Consider the following 24,442-nt stretch of genomic DNA (forward strand, 5'->3'; position numbering starts at 1 on the left):
TAAAAGACTGAGGGTGGGATTTTCTGCTCCCCTGCCCATCCCCATGGCATGTTTTGTGGCAGCAGAGGCAGCCCACCATTCGCTGGCAGTGGGATCTTCTAGTCCCACTGCTGTCAGCGGGGTTTCCCAGTGTTTGCACCCCTGCCACCAGGGAAGCCATGGGTGCGTGGGGGGGTGTGGGGAAGGAGAAGGATGCGGTGTCGACGGGAGAGGAAGATCCCACTAGGAGGAACAGCTGGAAAAGGCACAGCTTTTTCCCAGAGAGGACACATATTGCTGGCAAAATAAGGCTTGTGTTAGCATAAAAATGGCAATGCAAAAATGAGAATTCTGCACTCTAGATTTTGCTCCATCTGCATCCTAAGGGTTAAGTGGTCCACCCTTTAGCATTGATCCATGCAATACATTGCCTGCAAAGCAAAGTCACTGTAGTTGGATCAGCGTGTCTGAGAAAGGTTTTAAATATTGTGCAAAATGCAATAGCAAATTCATAATCGCTGATGCTTATAATTATGTTGTCCCTAAAAGCCAGATCACAAATTGCCAGTTTGTCTTTGTTTCAGAAAAAGTGCTTAAACAAAATGGACTCAGTTTTCTACATTATTCAGTAAGTCTTGAGAAATCCAACCAAGCTGAGTTGGCCATTGCAAGTTCATGAGCAGAAGCCGATTTAGAGGAAATGCTAATACAGATCTTTCGCGGACTCACCAAAGATCCTTGGCACTGAATTCCATATAAACCAAGGACAGATTACACCAATCTCTCAAGTAACATGGGAGTAAGCTAAGTAACATGCCACCCGCCCCTGCCCCCCAACCCCCAACCCCCCAACCCCTCTACCTCAAGCAGGAACTGCTCATCTCGAACTTCTGAGCTCTTTGTGGGACAGTACTAGTGAGGCAATAGTTTTACCGGTCAGTACTGGGTACACTGCATAATAATCAAATATCACCCTGAGGGAAAGTACCACACAATGGGTCTGCCTCTGTACACCTCTCCAACTAGGGACTGTGCAACTCATTCTACTTCAGTGGGTATGACTGTATGTGTACCAAATCCTTCTGCAATATCCACAGACTCCTGTGGAGAAGGGTATTAAGAAAACTGGGGCAAATATGACACATGGTGTATTACATGCTGATTAAGAAATTAAATCATTCCAGCCACAGGGAAGCAGACTGGGCACCCAACCGAGTTTGGCCAACCCTGTCTATCTGCTCAGCTTTAAGCTAAGCTGCAAGTATGCAAGCGTATATTCAAATGTCACTCACAGGTATTGGCTCCAGGGATGCTAGCCCCAGAGTGGAGCTGTTCCTCCAGATATTACATAGAACATAGCATTACTGTTCATGAGATTAATCACGGCTGCGTATTTCATTTGGGTAGGCAATATAGCAACAGATGTTCCTAGTTGTCTCGTTGTTCATTGCCACTAGCAAGAAATGGTTCAGGAAGATGGTTCAGGCCATTTTCAGGCATTAGGCATCTATAGACGAACCTGTTTGCCTTGACAAACAACAATCAACTCCAGTGTTTATAGTGTCACAAGCCACGATTCTCCTGAATCAGAACCAAGTGCCCACGCCAGTGGCAAAGCCGGAGTGTTTCATGCTGGTGATACTTTTTGCATAAAAGTATGCAAATTTTTGCGTCCCACGAATCTTGCTGGCCAGCTGGCTTTAAAAAGGATGCCCTGATCGCCATGGTTGGAGACAGGCACTGACACCCTGGTCTGGCACCTTGGACTCCAAGGGGAGGATCAAGGAGGTAAGTCCAGTGCTCATAATGCCATCTCCTGTGGCAAAGCTGCAGATGAAAGATCCCCCAAGGGTCCTGGTTTGGTTATGCTTGGGCTGGGATCAAGGTGTTGATCTTGGTACTGTCCCTGCGATGGGGCTTCCATGGCTAGACTGTTCCTTCTAGCCCTAGCAGACCTGAAGATCACCCCTGACATGGTGATTTCAGGCAGCTCTGTGACTAAAATCTTCATTCCTGTCAACTGTGAAAACTCTGAAGTGGCCAGATCACTTTAACCTCCATGCCCCCCAGTCACCTGGCAGGATGTTAAATCATTATAGAATTACATTCTGCAGCAGAGATTTCCCTTTCTCCCTGTCATAACCCCACACCTTTACCATGCCCAATCGCCCTAACCTACACATCTTTCGACACTAAGGGACAATTTAGCATGGCCAATCCACCTAACCCGCACATCTATGGACACTAAGGGACAATTTAGCATGGCCAATCCACCTAACCTGCACATCTATGGACTGTAGGAGCAGCCGGAGGAAACCCATACAGACACAGGGAAAATGTGCAAACTTCACAGACAGTCACCCAAAGCTGGAATCGAACCCAGGTCCTGGCGCTGTGAGGCACTGTGCCAATGTCTGACTGGCCTGTCTGTATCACCCTGTCATCTAAGGCTTTCCCCCTCGCTATATACCACACCACCAATTTTCATGTAATCTGCTAGCCTACTGATCACACACCCCTACGTTCACATCTGGATCATTAATGTACACTACAAAAAGCAAGGCATCCAGCACTCATCCCTGAGGTACACCACTAGACACAAACTTAAGTCACCAAAACAACTTTCAATCATGACCCTCTGCCTCCTACCACTAAGCCAATTTTGGATCCAGTTTGCCAAATTGCCCTGAATCCCATGGACTCTTACCTTCTTCATTTCCTCCCATAGTCCAAAGGTGTGCGGGTTAGGTTGATTGGCCATGCTAAATTGACCTTAGTGTCAGGAGGATTAGCGGGGTAAATATGTGGGGGTTACGGGAATAAAACCTGGTTGGGATTGTGGTTGGTGCAGACTCGATGGGCTGAATGGCCGCCTCCTGCACTGTAGGGATTCTATGATTCATCAGTCTCCCATGCGGGACCTAGTCAAAATCCTTACTGATGTCCATGCCAACTACATCAACTGCACTGCTCTCATCTACACATCTAGTCACCACCGAAAACAATTCAGTCAAATTTGTGAAATATGATCTCCCCCTGACAAAGCTGCGCTAACTATCCTTAGTTAATCCTCAAAGTTTTTTCTAAAAATTTCCCTGCCAGTGATGTTGGACTCACTGGCCTGTAATTACCTGGTTTTTCCCTCCTTCCCTTCTTGAATAATGGTACCATATTAGCTGTCCTCCTGTCTTCTGGCACCTCTCCTGTGGCCAGAGAGGATTTGAAAGTTAGCATCAGAGCTTATTGCCCCTGCAATCTCCTCCCTTGCCTCTCACAGCAGCTGTGGTTACATTTCATCTGGGCCAGGGAGTTTATCCTCTTTTAAACTCACTACAACTGCTAACACCTCCCTCTCAATGCTAATCTGTTCAATTATATCACAGTTCCCCTCCTTTTTTCCATACTTTTATTGTCTTTTTCCATTGTAAGCACAGATGTAAAATACTCATTTAATACCTGACCTACATCTTTCAGACTCACACACACAGATTGCCACTTTGGTTTCTAATGCGCCCTTCTCTTTCTCTGGTTACATTCTTGCCCTGAAAAACACCTTGGAATTTTCTTTATTTTGTCCACCAGTGCTTTTTCATGCCCGCTCTTCACTCTCAGAATTTTTTTAAGTACCCCCTGCATTTTCTATACTCTCAGGCATCCAGTGTTTCAAGCCCCCTTTATCTGCCTTTCTTCCCTTATCAAATCCTCTATATCCCTTGACATCCAGGGTTCTCCTGACTTGTTGGTCCCACTCTTTATCTTTACAGGAAGATGTGAGCCTCTCAATGTTATTCTCTCAGTTTCCTTTTTGAATGACTTCCACTGCTCTGATATGGATTTTGCTGGAAGTACCTGCTCCCAATCCATCTGTTCGTCCTGTCTTTAGGTATTGATATTAGCCTTCCTCCCATTCACAACCTTTATTCCCGGTTATAAGATGCTGGCTGTGTGAGACTGGATGCTGAACACGAGTTATGTATTAGCTTCCTCTTTTTCTCCCCTCTGTACCCTCAAGTGGTTAAAAGGTTACAGGATATAGAGCAAAAGTCATTACATTATGAACCCCCACAATGATGACAATAATTAGAGGCAGAATCTCAAGGCTCTGTATTTGATGCAAGATATATTGACTGATTATTGAAAAATGGCAACTACGATTAAACCCATCTGGTTCACTCATGTCTCCTAGGGAAGGAAATCTGCCCTCCTTGCCTGTTCTGGCCTGTGTGTGGCTTCAGAGCCACAGCAATGTGGTTGGGCTCTCAACTGCCCTTCTGAAATGGCTGAGTGAGCTGCTCAGTTGTATCAAAGCCCTAGGAGGCTGAATAAAAGGAGTGAAATTGAATGGACTTCCTGGCATCGACCTAGGTACCAGAACGTCAAACCCAGCCCCATCAATCCTGCAACATCCTCCTTACAAACATCTGAGGGTTTGTGCCAAAATTGGGAGAGCTGTCTCACAGACTAGTCAAGAAACAGCCTAATCATACCCTACAGATAACACCCCAGACACCACCCTTACCATTCCTGGGTATGTCCTGTCTCACTGGCAGAACAGACCCAGCAGAGGTGGCAGCACAGTGGTATGCAGTCGGGAGGGAGTTACCTTGGGAAGCCTCAATAGCAACTCTGGACTCCATGAAGCCTCATGGCATCAGGTCAAACATGGCCAAGGAAACCTCTTACTGGTTACCACTTACTGCCCTCCCCCCTCAGCTGGTGAATCAGTACTCCCACATGTTGAACACCACTTGGAGGAAGCACTGAGGGTGGAAAGGGCACAGAATGTACTCCTCTGGGGAATTTCAATGTCCATCACCAAGAGTGGCTCGGTGATGTTACCACTGACCGAGCTGGCTGGATCCTAAAGGACATCGCTGCGAAACTGGGACTGTGGCAGGTGGTGAGGAACCAACAAGAGGGAAAAGCATACCTAACCTCATCCTCACCAAGCTGCCTGCCGCAGAGCCATCTGTCAGTGACAGGATGGGTAAGAGTGACCACAGCACAGTCCTTGTGGAGACAGAGTCCCATCTTCACATTGAGAATACCCTCCATCGTGTTGTGTGGCACTACCACCGTGCTAAATGGGATAGATTTCAAACAGATCAAACTACTCAAGACTGGGCATCCATGAGGTGCTGTGGGCCATCAGCAGAATTGTACTCAACCATAATCTGTAACCTCACGTTCCGGCATATCCCCCACTCGACCATTACCACCAAGCCAGGGGATCAATCCCTGCTTCAATGGAGAGTGCAGGAGGGCATGTCAGGAGCAGCACCAGGCACACCTCAAAATGAGGTGTCAACCTGGTGAAGCTACAACACAGGACTACCTGTGTGCCAAACAGCATAAGCAGCAAGTGACAGAGCTCAGCGATCCCACAATCTATGGTTCAGATTTAAACTCTGCAGTCCTGCCACGTCCAGCAATGAATGGTAGTGGATAATTAAACAACTCACTGGAGGAGGCGGCTCCACAAATATCCCCACCCTCAGTGATGGAGAAGCCCAGCTCATCAGTGCAAAAGGCAAGATTGGAACATTTGCAGCTCGAAGTGCCGAGGGCATGATCCATCATTGCCTCCTCCTGAGGTCCCCAGCATCACAGATGCCAGTCTTCACCAGGTCACTTCACTCTGCATGATATCAAGAAATGGTTGAAGGCATTGAATGCTGGGAAGGCTTTGAGCCCTGATAACATTCCAGCAATAGTACTGAAGACTTGTGCTCCAGAACTTGTCACTCCCCTAGCCAAGCTCTTCCAGTACAGTTACAACACTGGCATCTACCCAACAATGTGGAAAATTGCCCAGCTATGTCCTGTACACAAAAAGCAGGACAAATCCAACCCAGTTACCACCCAATCAGTCTACTCTCGATCATCAGTAAAGTGATGGAAGGGGTCATCGACAGAGCTATCAAACAGCACCTGCTCAGCAATAACCTGCTCAGTGACACCCAGTTTGGGTTTTGCCAGGGTCACTCAGCTCCTGACCTCATTACAGCTTCAAACATGGACAAAAGAGCTGAATTCCAGAGGTGAGATGAGAGTGACTGCCCTTAACATCAAGGCAGCATTCGACCGAGTGTGGCATCAAGGAGCCCGAGTAAAACTGGAGTCAGTGGGAATCAGGGGGAAACTCTCTGCTGGTTGGAGTCACACCCGGCACAAAGGAAGATGGTTGTGGTTGTGGCGGGTCAGTTATCTCAGCACCAGAACATCACTGCAGGAGTTCCTCAGGGTTAGTGTCCAAGGCCCAACCATCTTCAGCTGCTCCATCAATGACCTTCCCTCCATCATAAGATCAGAAGTGGGGATGTTGACTGATGATTGCACAATGTTCAGCACCATTCACGACTGTGTAGGAATCCAAAGGCTCCCACAAAGGTTTTGCACAAATTGGCTCCCTTTAAATTATTGCTTATGCACTGCCACACCCAAATGCATAAAGGGTCCACGCGCTTACACAAGTTGGCTAAATGCTAAAAGAAAAATTAGAGTGTGTAATTCTTGGGAAACCTGGCAGTTGAAGAGAGATGGGAGCTGTAAGATCCAGAAGGTAAGTGCACTTCCAGCACGGCTTGTGGGTCAGGTGCAGGAATGCTTTTCCCACTCACCCAAGCAAACTTTCAGCTAATATCTCTACCTTCCCTCTTTCTGCCTAGTCCCCACAAGCTTTCCCTTCTTGCAACTGTGCTCTGAGCCCACCACACTGACCTCTAATCCTTCTATTTGGTAGCCTGCTGGACTGTCTGGCTGGTTGCTCGCTAGAAGCAAAGCAAAGGAATTCTAATGAGCATCTGCCATGAAATTTAACCTGACCTGCATGCTCCTGGCAGTTCCAAGTTTCTGACCCACAGACACATGCACCAACTCCATAGAAATGCTGGGGTCTAAGTTTCAGTTCATCTCAAGTCAAAGCAAGCTGATGCAATGGGATTTTGAAGTCCATTGTAAAGGGAGGATTATGCATGTTCAGTACATGAATCCATCATGTCAGGCAGTGTGTAGGAACAGAAAATGATTACAACTTCTTTTATGATCATTTATTTGAAGGATTATTTGAATCATCTAACCGAAAGTCAAGGAATGAGGGCGAAAGAAACACAAATTAATAATTCACTTGGAACATTGCCTTACTGATTTTCTTCACAGTAAAATTTAACTTTCAGATGTTTCCCTAGATTTTATAAAGAAGATTTATGTGTGTATCCAGAGAGAGGTTCACTTTCCTCTTCTCTTTCTAGCTGGTCATTCCGAGGAGTTGCTGGAACCACTGATCAAGTTTCAGATTGGCCTGAAGAATCTGAATTTACATGAACAAGAACATGTTCTTCTGATGGCAATTTGCATCCTCTCACCTGGTAAGGATGACAGCAAAGCTTCAATAACAAAGCAGAAATACTGCCATTAACACAAAATACATGGTTAGTATGGAGAGCAGGGCTGATTGCCCCTGATGGCGTAGTAATCCATACAGACCAGGCAAGTGTGAGCGACCGAGCGAGTGTGCGGAAGGGAGTGAGCGACCGAGCGAGTGTGCGGAGGGGAGTGAGCGACCGAGCGAGTGTGCGGAGGGGAGTGAGCGACCGAGCGAGTGTGCGGAGGGGAGTGAGCGACCGAGCGAGTGTGCGGAGGGGAGTGAGCGACCGAGCGAGTGTGCGGAGGGGAGTGAGCGACCGAGCGAGTGTGCGGAGGGGAGTGAGCGACCGAGCGAGTGTGCGGAGGGGAGTGAGCGACCGAGCGAGTGTGCGGAGGGGAGTGAGCGACCGAGCGAGTGTGCGGAGGGGAGTGAGCGACCGAGCGAGTGTGCGGAGGGGAGTGAGCGACCGAGCGAGTGTGCGGAGGGGAGTGAGCGACCGAGCGAGTGTGGGGAGGGGAGTGAGCGACCGAGCGAGTGTGGGGAGGGGAGTGAGCGACCGAGCGAGTGTGGGGAGGGGAGTGAGCGACCGAGCGAGTGTGCGGAGGGGAGTGAGCGACCGAGCGAGTGTGGGGAGGGGAGTGAGCGACCGAGCGAGTGTGGGGAGGGGAGTGAGTGACCGAGCGAGTGTGCGGAGGGGAGTGAGCGACCGAGCGAGTGTGCGGAGGGGAGTGTGAGAGACTCTGGCGCGCCTCCTTCTCTCCCCGCACGCCCCCCCCTTCTCTCCCCGCATGCCCCCCCCCTTCTCTCCCCACGGAACACAAACCCTACCTTTTATGAATAAACCATTCCATGGATAAATTCCTGAAACATCTGGGAGCTCCAATTCATAATTTTCAAATGAGAACCATAAAAATAAAGAAGGTTCAACACAGCAGGTGTGACATACAATCCAGATTTGATGTATGTCAGGTATGGCAGCTACTTGGCCGTACTGGTGAACAGTACTCAGCTGCAGAGTAAATGAGAGTCATCACTGAAGCCTGTGGTACTGGGGCATCCAGGGGAGGGGGCAGTGATTGGGTGGGGTGGGAGATGATTGGGGTGTGGGGTAGGTATACTGGGAGATCGAGGTACCCTTTGTGCTCAGCAGCTGGCCACACTGTTGGAGTTTAGAAGGATGAGGGGGGATCTTATAGAGACGTATAAGATAATGAAGGGGACGGATAGGGTAGAGGTAGATAGATTCTTCCCACTTAGAAAGGAGAGCAGGACTAGAGGGCACAGCCTCAAGATAAGCGGGGTGGGGTGGTGGGGGGGAGCTGTTTAGGTCGGAGTTGAGAAGGAACTTCTTCACTCAAAGGGTAGGTGAATCTCTGGAATTCTCTGCCCATTGAAGTGGTGGAGGCTGCCTCGCTAAATATATTTAAATCACGGGTAGATAGATTTTTGACAGACAGGGGAATTAAGGATTATGGGGAGAAAGCGGGAAAGTGGAACTGATCCACTTCAGATCAGCCATGATCTTATTGAATGGCGGGGCAGGCTCGAAGGGCTAGATGGCCTACTCCTGCTCCTATTTCTTATGTTCTTACAGGCAAGCTGAGCCTCTACGCTACCACCACCAACCGCCACACCCCACACCAGTGGGAACTGCACAGGGTGGGGATAGGGTGGAATTCTTCTCTATATCGTGCCGGCCAGGGGAGAAAATGGGAACTGGGGGTGGCAGCAGTGACCGTTTGAGCAGGGGGGAGGGAGAGCGTGGTGGGTGCTTGCACTGACTGTGTTGGTGGGGCTTGCCAGGAAAGGGGTCTGATGTTCAGGAGGTGCCGGCATTGACTGTTGGGGGAAAGAGAGGCCGACTCTGAGGCGGCAGAGAAGGTGGGCAGGAGGAGGGGAAAGTGTGAATGCCAGCTCCAATTGGGAGGGTGAGGGCATTAATTCTGACTCTGATCATGGGGAGGGGCATGAATTCTGACTCCAATCATGGAGGGGGGGTGGATCTGGCGCTGAGGGGGGGACATTGAATTCTGACTCCAATCGTTTTGGTGGGGGGTGGGGGTGGTGAATTCTGACTCCGATCACGATGGTGGTGGGTGGGGGGGGTGCATTGAATTCTGACTCCAATGAGTAAGTTAAAAGTTTATTTATTCGTGTCACAAGTAGGCTTGCATTAACACTGCAATGAAGTTACTGTGAAAAATCGCCACACTCCTGTTCGGGTACACTGAGGAAGAATTTAGCATGGCCAATCTACCTAGCCAACGTGTCTCTCACACTGTGGGAGGAAACCCATGCAGACATGGGGAGAACGTGCTGAGTTCAAATGAATATAGCCGATGTGATAGCAATTAATGTGGTCGTGGTAATATTAAATTATCGTTCATTGGCTGAAATGAGCTAGTTGAGGCACCCTTTCTGAAATATAATTTACACCTTAAAATCAAACTGGCTTGTGATTTACACCCTGAAGGCTAATTTTAGCTTAAGTCATAGTATCTTTAACACATCTCCCAGAATGGAATGGAATAAGGTTGCTATTCTGGAAGAATGACACTGAATTTCCTTCAAACTCAGCCCCTGTTTTTAGCTTTTTGATGCCTTTTCAGTTATTTTTGTCCAACCATAATTGCTGATGCAGAGCTTTTCACAAGTGGGTGAAGAAATAAAAATTGCGCCTGTCACGACCTCAGGATGTTTCAAAATGCTTCACACGCAATGAAATACTCTGCAAGCATAGTCATTGGGGGCGATCTTATCAAAACTTGGCCAAGTGTCAGCTCTGGCGAGAGAACTGGTGCCAAGCTCTCCAGTTCTGCAGACCAGATTTCCCTCCAGATTTTGAGCCTCCAGCTCTAGGGAATAAGAGTGCGTGTGGTTTACACTGTCATTCTGATGAGGGGGAGACTCTCAACGGTAAAATTCTGCCCTCCGAGAGCCAGCAACAGGCTCCACTGAGATTGAGGATGCCCCGATCAGAACACAAAGCTTACTCCCCCTCGCCCACACCCCCACACGATCCTCGCTAGCTGGTTCATGCTGAGGCAAACCTCCTGTAAACAGTTTGAAAATTTAGTGGGAGGGATAATTTGACCAGGGGAGGGTGGGGGGTAAATATGTGCACATTTATTAAAATAGAATTTTCACCCATTCTGTGCGTAAACTTGGTTACATCGCCAGAGGTACAGGGAAAATCGGCATCTCACCAGTGAGATTTGCGATTTACAGTTTTCGCTGGACTTTGAGCCCCATGCAGTAATCTTGCGCATGGAGAGTGTGGGCTCAAGATCCCGCCCAATGTTGTAATGTTGAAAATGCAATAGTTAGTTTCCACACAGCGGATGGGAGATCTTGAGCCATGTTCACCGTCTGTGTGACTGCCAGTGGGGGTTTAAGATCCAGAAATCACAGTTCTTGATGCGAGAGCATGGTTTCAAATCTTCTCCACCCCTTGCTGGTGACATTGTCAAGTTCACACCCACAATGGCCATGAACCTGCTTTACATTGTGAGCAATAGGTAAAGATGTTGTTAACACATGTATTTGTAGAGCATGGAGAAATAGCTTAAAGTTAAATAGATTGGATATAGTTAGGCATATTGATAACCCACTTTATGGAAACAACTGTGAGTTTAGTCACAAACATAGGACATAAGGTTCGATGCTGCTAACACAGCAATACTTAGGGATAATAAAAAGACTGCCTGTAATGTAGAGATAACATCAGAGATGTGATGTGCAGTGAAGCATACACCACATCCTGCAGGAATGTAAGAGGCCCACGTTATAAAAAGCAAATGGTCTGCAAGATGTGTTGTTTATACAACTAAGCATAAAAGGGGGAAGGGGTCACTGAGATAGTCGGGACAGCAGTGATTAAGTTGGCAAAGGATTGATTACTACCAGTCTGAACTGGACATGTAACAATATTGGATAAGATGGATGAGTTTGCTAATGCACTCTTGTGATAACAGGAGACATTGTTGGATGGGGGTAGAGGGGATGACACCTCGAGCCAATAGGAGAATGTTAACACATAGATGGGACAGGGACCACCAATTAGGAGAGAACATCACGTTGCAAAGCCATTACAATGCTTGTAAAAAGGTATAAAATGTGCTGCAAATCTATGTGAGGTGTGCCTATTTCGCTAGACACCCGGTCTTGCAAGAACGTCAAATAAAATCTTGCTCCTTCAGAACTTGACTTGACTAAATTGTTTAACTGTGAGCTGTGTTTCTCACAACATGGATCTGAATAGGTTTTAATATAATTAACCCACCTTTCACCAGACAGTGCTGATGTGACATCAGGTTCATCTAGGAACAAACCAGTCATGGGGCCTTCCTGGGAACATCAAGGTAACTATAGTCCCCGGGGTAGAGGGACATGGCCAGGTAGAGCCCTGGCACTGCCCCTTGGGCATAGGTTGGCACCATGTGCATGCCAACCTGGTAGTGCCAAGGGGTGGGTCACAGTGGGTGTTCTCATGGTGCAGAGAGATTCGTGTAGATGTGGTGGGGCTGGGAGCGGACAGAGGAGCTGGGATGCCAGCGATGACTGTTGAGGGGCGAGGTGGGAGGGGCTGGGTGGAGGATGGGTGTCGGCTCAGACTGAGGGGTGGGAGAGGAAGGGGCCGATGATCAAGGAGAGACTGGGGGGGTGAACTGATGATCATGGAGTGGGCTGGGGGTAGAGAAATGCCAACCCCATTCGGGAATGGGGAGGGGTGCCCCTGAGATCTCCATGGTGGGCTGGGGGGAAGGTTACTCACGTTATGATCAGGGTGCCCTGATCTCTGTGCAGCCGGGCTTTGCCAGTGTGTTGAGGCCCCACCCCTTGATTTATTTTGGCAGAGCATCATAAGATCTGTAGAGAAAACCGGTGTGTTTCTCTGGAGAGAAATATGTTGGTTTTCTCACCGGAAACAACACTGTCATTGTTTGGTAAGACCCCCACCTGGTTTGTACAAACAGCAATCAGATAACGGATAGCGCCTTCCTTGATATGGGGCTGCAATGTCAGATGACATTATGTGTGTGGGGAGCGGAGGAAGGAGGGTGGGGAGCGGAGGAAGGAGGGTGGGGAGCGGAGGAAGGAGGGTGGGGAGCGGATGCCTCAGCCTCTCAATCTGCATAACAGGTTTGAGGTTCTTGCTTCCAGTGTGGACGAGAACGAGGGAGGTGAGGTTGGTGAGCAAACTGCACACAGTACAGTGATGCAGACGCAGGACATAGGCAAAGAGAAGGTGAAAAGGAACATAGTAGTAATTGGGGATAGTGGGGTGAAGGGTATTGACACTGTCCTTTGTCACAATGACAAAGTGCACAGAAGGGTGTGTTGTTTGCCTGGTGCTCGGGTCCGGGATGTCGCATCTGGGCTGCAGAGGAACCTGGAATGGGAGGGTGAGAATCCGGTCGTTGTGGTACACATGGGTGCCAACGACGTAGGCAAAATGCAAACTGAGGGTCTGGGGAGGGAGTATGAAAAGCTGGGAATGGAATTAAAAAGTAGAACCGACAAGGTGGTTATCTCTGGGCTACTGCCTGAACCGAGTGCAGATGGGCGTAAGGTTGATAAGATTAAGGAAGTGAATGGGTGGCTCAGGGATTGATGCGGGAGGAATGGGTTTGAATTTATGGGGCATCGGCATCAGTATTAGGGTAGGTGGGACCTGTTCGGGAGGGATGGGGTTGGTCTGAACTGTGCTGGGACCAGAGTCCTGGCGAATCGTGTAAATAGGACTGTAGACAGGGCTTTAAACTAATTAGTGGGGGGGAGGGTGCGAGGGTAGGTGACATTACAGGGTCTAAAGTTAAGGAGAGGGTACAGGTAAAGGAAGAGGCCGAGGATGTCCCAATAATGAAAGGAGTAGGGGGCGTGAGTATGGTTGGTGGCGTTCTGGCAAATAGGGTCCAGGTGAAGGCTGGGATGAAGGCACTTTATCTGAATGCACGAAGCATTCGGAATAAAGTGGATGAGCTGGTGGCGCAGATCAGCACAAATGGATATGATCTGGTGGCCATTACAGAGACGTGGCTGCAAGGTGACAGGGACTGGGAGCTGAATGTCCAGGGGTATCAACTGTTTAGGAAGGATAGGCAGGAGGAAAAAGGGGGGGCGTAGCTCTGCTGATTAAGGATAGCATCAGGGTGGTAGCAAGGGATGATATAGGAACCAAAGAGCAGGAAGTGGAATCGTTGTGGGTGGAGATTAGGAACAGCAAAGGGAGGAAGACGCTGGTGGGTGTCGTCTATAGGCCCCTGAATAATGATCTGGAGGTGGGGCGGGCTGTTAACGCGCAAATAATTGCTGCGTGCAGGAATGGAACAGCGATAATTATGGGGGATTTCAATCTACATATTGATTGGTCGACCCATGTTGGACGCGGTGGGCTCGAGGAGGAGTTCTTGGAATGCTGCCGGGATAGTTTCCTTGAACAGTGTGTGTTGGAGCCGACGAGGGAGCGAGCTATCTTGGATCTGGTGTTATGTAATGAGGCGGGTAGAATTAGGGACCTTGTGGTGAAGGATCCTCTTGGGGAGAGTGATCATTGTATGGTGGAGTTTCTGGTGCAGATGGAGGAGGAGAAAGTGGGTTCCCGGACACGCGTCCTTTGTTTGAACAGAGGGGAGTACGGTAGGATGAGAGACGAATTGGCGAATGTTGACTGGGGGAGCGCGTTGGAAGGTAGGTCTGCTGAGGAGCAGTGGAGGATCTTTAAGGAGATCTTTCTTGGTGCTCAGCAGAAATTTATTCCGATGGTTAAAAAGGACCGTAGGAGGAGAGGTAATAAGCCGTGGATAACGAAGGAGGTGAAGGAAAGTGTTAAACTAAAAGCGGAGGCGTTTAGAGTAGCTAAGAGTAGTGGGCGAGAAGAGGATTGGGAGAGGTTTAAAAGTCAACAAAGATTGACAAAGAAGTTGATAAGGAAGGGTAGGATAAACTATGAAGCTGGGCTAGCGCTTAATATAAAAAAGGATAGCAAGAGTTTTTATAAATATATAAAAAGGAAGAGGCTGGCTAGGGTGAATGTTGGACCCTTAGAGGATGAGAGGGGGGACTTAGTGGTAGGGGATGGGGAAATGGCTGAGGTCTTGAATAACTTTTTTGTTTCGGTCTTCACGGACGTGAATAATTTGCCAGGTGTTAGCGATGGAAAGGTGGTAGGACTGGAGGGTCTCAATGACATTATTGTTACTAGAGAGGCGGTGCTCGACAGACTGGAGGGACTGATTGTGGACAAGTCCCCAGGACCGGATGGAATGCATCCGAGGGTTCTGAAAGAAATGGCGGAGGTGATAGTGGATGCCTTGGTGGTTATTTTCCAAACGTTGCTGGATTCCGGGGAAGTGCCGGAAGATTGGAAAACGGCTAATGTTACGCCGTTGTTTAAGAAGGGTGCCAGGCAAAAGGCAGGGAATTATAGGCCGGTTAGTTTAACATCTGTTGTAGGTAAAATGTTAGAATCCGTCATCAAGGAGGAAATAATGAGGCATCTTGAGGGGAATTGCTTGATAGAGCAGACGCAGCACGGTTTCGTTAAGGAGAAGTCGTGTCTGACAAATTTATTGGAGTTCTATGAGGATGTGTCTAGGGCGGTGGATAGAGGAGAGCCGGTGGATGTGGTCTTTCTTGATTTTCAGAAGGCGTTTGACAAGGTACCTCACAAGAGGTTATTGCAGAAGGTCAGGGGACATGGAGTTGGGGGTAGGGTGTTAGCGTGGATAGAGGATTGGTTGTCAAATAGGAGGCAGAGAGTGGGGGTCAACGGGTGCTATTCGGATTGGCAGTTGGTGACTAGTGGAGTGCCCCAGGGGTCGGTGCTGGGGCCTCAGCTTTTTACCATTTATATAGATGATCTGGAGGAGGGAACCGAGTGTATGGTGTCGAAATTTGCTGATGACACCAAGATTGGTGGAACGGCAAATTGCGCGGAGGGTGTGGAGAGTCTGCAGAAGGATCTAGATAGGCTGGGCGAATGGGCCAGGAACTGGCAAATGGAATTTAATGTTGGCAAGTGCGAGGTGGTCCACTTTGGTAGGAATAATGGTAGGAAGGATTATTACTTACGTGGCGAAAAACTGCAGCAGGCGACGGTGCAGAGGGACCTCGGGGTCCTTTTGCATGAGTCGCAAAAACCCAGCTTGCAGGTGCAGCAGGTGGTCAGGAAGGCGAATGGGATGCTGGCCTTCATAGCGAGGGGGATTGAATATAAAAGTAGGGAGGTCTTGCTGCAGCTGTATAGGGCATTGGTGAGGCCGCAGCTGGAGTACTGTGTGCAGTTTTGGGCGCCGCACTTACACAAGGATATTTTGGCCTTGGAGGGAGTGCAGAGGAGGTTTACTAGGCTGATACCGGAGTTGAGGGGGTTGAACTATGAGGAGAGGCTGAATAAACTAGGCTTGTACTCATTAGAGTTTAGAAGAATGAGGGGAGATCTCATTGAGACATATAAGATGATGAATGGGATGGATAGGATAGAGGTGGAGAGACTCTTCCCGCTCAGAAAGGACAGTAGGACTAGGGGGCACAGCCTCAAGATAAAGGGGGGCGGTTTAGAACGGAGTTGAGGAGGAACTTCTTCACTCAAAGGGTGGTGAATCTCTGGAATTCTCTGCCCGTTGAAGTGGTGGAGGCTGCCTCGCTAAATATTTTTAAGACACGGGTTGATGGGTTTTTGATAGGCAAGGGGATTAAGGGTTATGGGGAGAGGGCGGGAAAGTGGAACTGAGCCACAACAGATCAGCCATGATCTTATTGAATGGCGGGGCAGGCTCGAAGGGCTAGATGGCCTACTCCTGCTCCTATTTCTTACGTTATGTTCTTATGCTTGAGTCCTAAATGTGGGTTTGAACTGATAACTTTCTGGTTCATGGTTGTCCCTGTGACCTTCTCTGTGCTTTGGGCTGTTTATGCCACTGAGAGATCTGTTTCCATGACCTTTTGTCCGTGCACTTTCAGATCGTCCCGGAGTTCAGGACCGCGCTCAAGTGGAGCGTATTCAAGATGGGTTGTCTGAGACTTTGCAGTCATACATCCGAGCGAAACATCCTCCTCCAGGTAATCGGTTGTTGTATCCGAAGATGATCCAGAGGTTGACAGACCTCCGGAGCCTGAGCGAGGAACATTCCAAACAGTTCCAGTGTTTGTCCTTTAATCCTGAACATAGCACGCAGCTTACACCACTTGTGCTCGAGGTATTTGGCAATGATGTTGATCAGTGAAACGCTTTTTTTTTTGCTGTAAATCTGTTAGCTTTGCACAGGTTTGATGGTGCACACGCAGCATTTCCTTTGAAAAATTAAGTTTCCAAATGTGGTGCCGATGGAGCAACTCTGAATTATCAGACCGCTGATTTAAAAAGAGGAGGAGTGAGGTGGTAATTGCAGCTTTCCTGAAAAGGTTTCCACTTGTACACGTGTTGGACAAAAATGAGGCAATGATGGAAAGTGAAAGTGGTTATTTTCTCCTTTGCTGATTTGTAACTGTATCATGGAAATGGGCGGGCAATGATGGCCAACATTTTAATTACCTAATGAATGTAATGAATAAATATAAGCATATATCTGATATTTTAATTAGACATGCAAAGTAGGTGACACCCATCATTACCTGAAAATCCCCATGTTACAGCTACAAGTGCAGTTAAGAGGGAAATGACCATTCTTAGCTTTGATGTCTGTCCATTTTGCAGTTGCAAGAGTTGTTTTTACAGTCACTTCAATATTTATGAAATGTTCTGAGATGATCCAAAGGAACAGTCAGTAGGGGCAATGATCCAATGCTGTCAATAGCTGCAGCCAGCAATGTCCTTCGCTAATATGGCAGGTACTGAACTACTACGTGCAGTTTTGGAAGCCTTCATCCTACTTCCCGCTGCTCTGAGAAGTATCTGCCGCTTGGTCTGCCAGCGGCCAGGACATATCAATCACTCGAGGTGATGAATGGGGAATAGGTCATCATCACAACCTGCACTAAATTCAAATTCAGCAAGTTGCAGTTACCACGACTCCTTAGTTTGCACATGCCCTTAGGAAGAAGGGACAGTTTTCAGTGGTTTTGTTTTCACTAAATTATATGCAAGTACAATTGATTCTTGAGCTTATTTTTCTTAATCAGTTGAGGTTACAGAAATGTGCAGTAATGCCAGTTGCATTTGGAGCTCTCACTGGCACTGTTCACATTGAGGGCAGAATCTTCCATTCTGAAGTCTAGGTTCACTGGTGGGAGCAGAAGCCAGAGTGGTTTCCACTGGTTGGGGGAATGTAGGGGGGTGCATGGGCAGGAGGGCTGACCGTGTGCGATTGTGCTCTGTCCTGTTCATTCGTGCAGAGGTCAATGATCCTCATGGTGGGGGAAGGCAGGAATTAGTCATCCCCACTGTTACTTAATGAGGTTGAATGTCCAGACATCATGTTTAAAGGGGACTTTGGCAGTCTGCACCATGCTGTCGACCTTTGCCCCCTCGTTAATCCTTCCTCCCTTCCCTTGGGGCATCCTCCACACAACTTGCACTACCACCTGCTCTCAAGCGTAGTTTGGCATTTATAGACAGTCCCCAAGAGGACAATGTAGCAACTCATTGTTAATCATACAAGTCTACCTCACCAGGTGCACGCCAATGATGTGCCGTTGTAAATGTGAAGGGTCTAATTTCTTGCTGGCAGGGAACTTAAATTAGATGGGAGCTTAATTCTGGCAATGTGGCCTTTTAATGAGCATGCGTGAGATGCTGAAACATCAATAAACTCAACCTGCCTTTAACCCATCTTTAAATTCCCGAAAACAGAATTCCAAAAGTTCATCCTGATGTCGGAGGAACTGTTTTTGGCCTCACCCCAAATTAAGTTTCCCACCCGGCAAATTGCCCACTGCTGGTGGGACCGGAAGATACTGCCCTATTCCCAGGAAAAGCCAGGAATTAGAATTTCTTAAATTACTAATAACTTAAACATCAAATCTGGATTGTATGTCACACCTGCTGTGTTGAACCTTCTTTATTTTTATGGTTCTCATTTGAAAATTATGAATTGGAGCGCCCAGATGTTTCAGGAATTTATCCATGGAATGGTTTATTCATAGAAGGTAGGGTTTGTGTTCCAACTGTGCTAAGTTAGTTGATCTCAGCCAGTTTGGCAGTAGGAGTATTGAGCTTGGTCTTGGCACTCTTGGGTAGAGGAGAGGAAAATCTGCTTAAGTGCCTGCTCCTGATCACTGTACACTCCTGCTGGAATAGCATATGTGTTTATTGGGTGAAGGCACAATTTGACTTGGATATGATACCATCATGGTAGAATTCCTTGTTAACACTCTATATAGGCTCCTATATGAAGAATGGTCACTTGAGTGATGGAGTGCCTGTGGAATTGTATCTCCACATGAGTTAACACCTTCAGAAGAAGGGTGCAAATTGTTAGTTAAGGGAAAAAATATATAGTTGCACCACTTTCCTATATTTGGAGAACCCGTGGTATTAAAACAATTCTCTATTTCACTAGATTTTAGAATGTATTGGAAATGCTGCAGTGACATCAGCCTGACCTGGAGAACACATTGTGATCGATCTTATTATCTGTATATTGCACAGTATGCACTCTGTACACAGTTGTAATATTTAGATTTATTTGTGAGTAATTCACTGTCAATCCCATCCTGTTATTCAGCCCGAATTCTTGGACAGCAGCAGCCATTTGATGCACTTATTCTCTGGAAGCAAGTAACATTGTTTCATACTCAGGAAATCTGCATTCCCTTCAGGTTTTAAAGAAAATTGAGATGTTTAAAAGAATTTGCTTTGGCCAGTGTGGCTTTAAGATATAACCCAGTACTGTGCTGAATCCAGACCTGGGCAGATTGAAAAAACACTTGTTTGATGCCAATGGTGTCACCTAGAAACAGGCTCCTGGAGATCTGAATTTTACTGATTGCAAAAGACAATCTTTCCCATCTAGTGTCTCAAACTGGTGGATGCTAATGTGGATGTTCTGTAATTGCCTCAAACTTATTTTTTGAAATGAATTACAGGTGATAGAAGTGATGATTCTTATTGCCTTAAATATATGCAATAGATGAAAACAAGGATTCTGAAGCAAAATAGAAAATTGAGTAGCACTTGTAAATGACATCAAGATAACGCATTTACTTGATTAAATGGGCGAGCGGCTTTTATGGAAAGATGGGCAAAGTTTTTCAACGATTATCGAGACAGAAGATTGTGTAAATGTTTGTATTGTGTGCAGCGCAACCCTGAAGAAGCAATAATACATAGCTGGATAAAAGCAGATATGTTATGTACATCACATTGGAGCTTGCATGTCATTTATACAAAAGTATACGAGGTTTGGACAGGATGTGTCTCTTTTACAGGGTTCTATATCTGTCTCAGTTGTCAAACATGAGCACTGGCTCCTTTGCCACTAATACGGCTTGCCCAGTTCCAAGATTTGGTTGCTCTGTTATAATGGACACTACGTTTATCGGCAAGTGTCTGAGCCTTGTCTGAGCCATCCAGTACTAACTGAGGATGTATGCTTACCTCTTTATCCAGCCTTAGACCAGGACATTCTGGGATAAGAAAAACAGATTTACCAAATGGAAATAAGGAAGATAAAATTATATTTTGTAAATGTACAGTTTTAGCTTATTATGCAACTAGAAGCTATATTTTGCAGAGATTCGTGAATTATCATTAAAAAAGATAATTGTGTCATTCTGGTGACTGCACCCCCACCTGCTAAAAATACAGTGGCTTTATTTGTGAGCCCAGTTCTGTGGGTGTAAACATACGTCATATTGTTATCGGTGTTGTAGAAGAGGCTTCTGCAGCATGTGTTAATGGAACCCTGCTACATTGTGTAAGGCTGGTTTGAGCATTTGTTTATGCTGAAGATGGGCAATGCTGTGTGGTTAATTGTCCTGTTCATTTGTACATAAGGCTGTTCCGAATGGGCTGATTATAATCTACAACTTCTATATCTTACACCACTCCTTCCCTAAAACGCCACAATTTTCCTATTTTCCTTTAGAAAAGAGATCTGATACATCATTTATAAGCTATGCACTGCATTAAGTCTTGTTCTTGTGGACTATGTCTTATCTCAGTTTACACGTTAGAGTAGGGATTTAAAAATGACTTAGCTGCAGGTTTCTATGTGGGTATTCCTGTTCTGGTCAGGCCATTTGTCTTTCAACACTAACTTATTTCAATGCATTGAATTTTCAGTGTCAGACCTTTAAGGAATGCTTATATTGCATTGTTCCACAAAAAGCAGATGCACAGTACCATTAATGGTCTCACGCTTTAAGTTAAACTGTGAGAACACGAGTAACGGACATGAGTTCAGACTAGCAAAACGTGAATTTAGGCCTCGTATCAGAATTTTCAGTGTGGGGAATAGATTTCCTGAAGGAATAGTAGAGACTGAAACCTAGAAATCATTGACTTTAAGGTCTCTCTGGATGGATGAATCACGATACACCAAGTGGTCTTCCTCAGGCAGGATGTTGAGGTCCTGTAGTGATGAGGAGCGACATCCTTTGCAGGATGGGTAGAACCACAGCGGTCATGAGGAGAGGAAGGGCACAGAAACCATACCCTCTATAGGATCTACTGGTGAAAGCAGAACTGCCTGGAAATAACCAAGACTCAGTGGCACAGTGGATTGCAACTCTCCAGGCAGACCTCACAGTGCTGTTCCCCATTGCCCTGGCAGTAACCTTTAATGCCACTGCAGTATTGAATTCTGGCTCCTTCCAAGGGGCAGCTGCAGAACTTGCTGGCTCCTCACAGGCATCATAACATCACTGCATCTCGCTGGTGACAGATGTCTTTTCTGTCAAAACTGCGCAATTCATACAGTTCCAGGCACACACAGCCTCACGGTCTCAGAGCGCAGTGAGTCGCGCCTCCATCGCTGAATTCCCCCGGATGCAGGGCACCTTTAGTTATGTGACCAACAAGACACCCAGTAACCGGCCAGTGAAATCTATCACCAGGAAATTTTTTCACTCCGTTAATGGTCAGCTGGCCTGCAACAACAACAAGAAGTTTCCTCCAAGCGTGTGCTCGCTGTGCTGGTGGCGGCCAGGATCTTTCATCCTCCAGTAATTCAGAGAGCCTCAGGACTACACTCCACCACCCCTGCCACACACACCCCTCAAGCATTATGGATGGATTATAGAGGACAAAGCAATGGTTACTCAACCCTTTATGTGACTTGGAGACAGATAATTACAGCCATGCCCTCTGCTCACTAGGTCATCAGGCTTCTGAAGATGCAGTTTTGATGCTTGGACTGGTGGAGTAGCTCTCTGCAGTACACACCTGCAAGGGCCTCACTCACAGCGATGATCCGCTGCATTCACTCTAACATGGTGTTCCAAGAAGCGTCGCAACTTGCAAAGACTGAGTCCCTGGAACAAGATAGTTTGGAGGAACAGGAGGTGAAAGAGAAGGAGCATCTAAAAACACACACAGCCTATTGCACGGGGAGGTGGCCAGGCTTTGAGAATCTCCTCAGCATGCCATCAACATCTAGGATTGTCTGTTTCAGGCTTGTTTCAGCTCAGCTGCTCTGACTGAGGAGGAATGGCATGATGTGCAGCTCGCTTGAGATGCTTGTGAGAGTGTTTCTGGTGCTCTGGTTGCCTGGAAGGGTGGGGGGCAGAAGCAGCTGGGGTGCAAGTGGCATCCCCTCCAGACATCAGCACCACTGACCAGTAAAGGTCATGTGTATCCTGTGGGTATCAGTGCGTACTTCCTGCATGCTACTAGTGTTGCTGCATATAGCTCGACACAACATTGTCTGCTCAATGGAAGAGCTCATATGCTCAAAGCTCTGAGTCATTGTGGATGGACTCTGCCATTCTCAGCCCATGACCCACACTGCCTCGGGGAATTCTGACATGTGGGAATACAGCTCCTGCTGCTACTCTAGTTAGAGTCTCCTTTGCAGTAACTCCTTGAGGCCCTGAACCTACATCCAGCTCAGAAGGACTGTGTCTGCCTCCATTCTCTGAGGGGGACCAAGCACAGCTGCCTCTGCCAGCTCCTGCTGCGCACAAGTGCTGAGCTCATCTCCCAGTGCCACACTTTCTAACTGCACCTGAGAACTGTCTGTGCTGGTGGAGGGTGTCATTGTCAGCTGTGATGGTGCTTGGTCTAAACGTTGCTGTGGCTGCATTTGACCCAGTGATGGTGAGGAAGTAGATCTTATTTCACATCTGCAGCTTTGGGAATAAAGCAAGAAGAGTGGAAACAGCTGAGGGGGCCCCCAGTGGAACTCAGCTGTCAGCCAGGGTGGAGTGTACTACACCCCCTTTAATAACACATTGCACTCTCGAATCAGCTTCTTCATCTTGGATGCTCTACTCCTCGATCAACCTCCTTGTGGTCAGTGACCCCAATGATCCTCCATTTGGGTGGTGATGTCTAGGAAGGGGGTCCCTCCTCTTGTCTGGGTCTTTATGCTGGCATTCTGTGCCCACTTCTCCTGCAGTGACAAAAGAGAACAAGGCACTGCTGCCCTCTATGAGCAGTAGAAGCTATGTATTTCTGTGCTACAGATCCTCAGCAACATTCTGACGCTGAACCATTCTGAAGGGTCAGTAGGTACGCTGAGCACACACTCCTGCATTAGAGAGCAAAGTCCCAGTGGCCTGTCCTAACAGGGAGGTTGCATTCATCTTACACAAATGAACCAGGTCATTAAATCTCTTCCTACACTGGATCCAGTTCCTGCAGACCAAACTCTCATGCATCACTTCGATCCAGGCCTGCTTGATCTGTTTGGTTAGCCTCCACCTGCCACTCTTGGAAAAAGGATCTCCATCCTCTCCCTTGTTGCCTAGACGAGGGCTCTAGTCTCATTTCTTTGGCTACCCTGCACTGGGTCCCGAGCCTCTATCTCTCCTGAGGTGTAAAGTATTGAAATGGCAACCACAGTAATGACTTCTGTCTTCTGTTTAAATTTGAACTGTTGTCTCTCCATCCCACCTGGAATTTCCCCTTGACCACTCATTGGCCTTCCAACTCGCCGTCTAGCTAATAACACTTTCCTAAAGTGTTGAAAAACCTTCAGAAATATCTTGCCAGCCTGTTCTTTAAACACATGAATCCACAATTTTGACGAGGAACATTAGGACTCACTTAGAACTTTTACCTAAAACTACCTCCCAAGGCTGAGTGGAAAGACTTGTCTCATTTTATCCACAGCCACAGTAGCCAGACCTAGAATGTCATTTTTACTAGGTGCCCACAAAGTCCACAGTTTTCTGCCTCTTGCATAGGGCAATTTAGGAATTTTGATATAGTTAGTTTCTGTCGCACAAAGAGCCAGGCAGGCCAAAACCAGAATGGTGTGGGATTTTCTGGCAGCGTTCACCCCAAAACCGGAAAATCCTGCCTGAGGTCATGCATGGTCCGCCCCCTCCGCCCGCTAAGATTTCCGTGCTGGGCGGGAGGGGACATCCCCACCCCGTGGACTGTGTCTGACACTCTTGCCATTATGCGAAGAAGTTCTGGGTGGCATTTTGGTTATTCCTGTCATTTTACAGGTTTGATGTGGAGATGCCAGCGTTGGACTGGGGTAAACACAGTAAAAAGTCTGACAACACCAGGTTTTAGTCCAACTGATTTATTTGATAGTAAATTCACAAGCTTTCAAGGGGATTCCCTCTTCTTCAGGTGAATGGAGAGTTCTGGCCTCAGACAGAGCATATAAAGCACAGACAGTTTACAGATTACTGATTAGAATGCGAATCTTTACACCTAACCTGCTGTTCAAGTCCTAAAGTGGCTGACAATGTGTGTGGAAGGAGCACTGATCACAGGTTAAAGAGATGTGTATTGTCTCCAGACAGTACAGTAAGTGAGGTTTTGCAAACCCAGGCAGGTCACGGGGGTTACAGATAGTGCGACATGAACCCAAGATCCCAGTTGAGACCGTCCTCATGTGTGTGGAACTTGGCTATCAGTCTCTGTTCAGCGACTCTGCGCTGTCGTGTGTCGTGAAGGCCGCCTTGGAGAATGCTAACCCGAAGGTCAGAGGCTGAATGCCCGTGACCACTGAAGTGTTCGCCAACAGGAAGGGAACG

At 47.4% G+C, this 24,442-nt stretch overlaps 1 protein-coding gene across 4 annotated transcripts in view; it reads left to right on the top strand.

Moving 5' to 3' along the window:
- The window catches only part of LOC145362060 (vitamin D3 receptor-like), a 138,527-nt gene extending 114,355 nt beyond the window's left edge, over positions 1 to 24,172 (top strand). For all 4 annotated transcript variants that reach the window (XM_080218114.1, XM_080218113.1, XM_080218115.1 and 1 more), the window contains 2 exons: positions 7,230 to 7,346; positions 16,310 to 24,172. In XM_080218114.1, coding sequence (XP_080074240.1) covers positions 7,230 to 7,346; positions 16,310 to 16,572 — 380 coding nt within the window. In that variant the 3' untranslated portion in view covers positions 16,573 to 24,172. The remainder of the gene's footprint in view (positions 1 to 7,229; positions 7,347 to 16,309) is intronic.
- The last annotated feature ends 270 nt before the right edge of the window (positions 24,173 to 24,442 follow it).

The sequence above is a fragment of the Carcharhinus amblyrhynchos genome, chromosome X (assembly GCF_965287045.1).
Source record: "Carcharhinus amblyrhynchos chromosome X, sCarAmb.v2.hapA, whole genome shotgun sequence".
Lineage (NCBI taxonomy): Eukaryota > Metazoa > Chordata > Chondrichthyes > Carcharhiniformes > Carcharhinidae > Carcharhinus > Carcharhinus amblyrhynchos.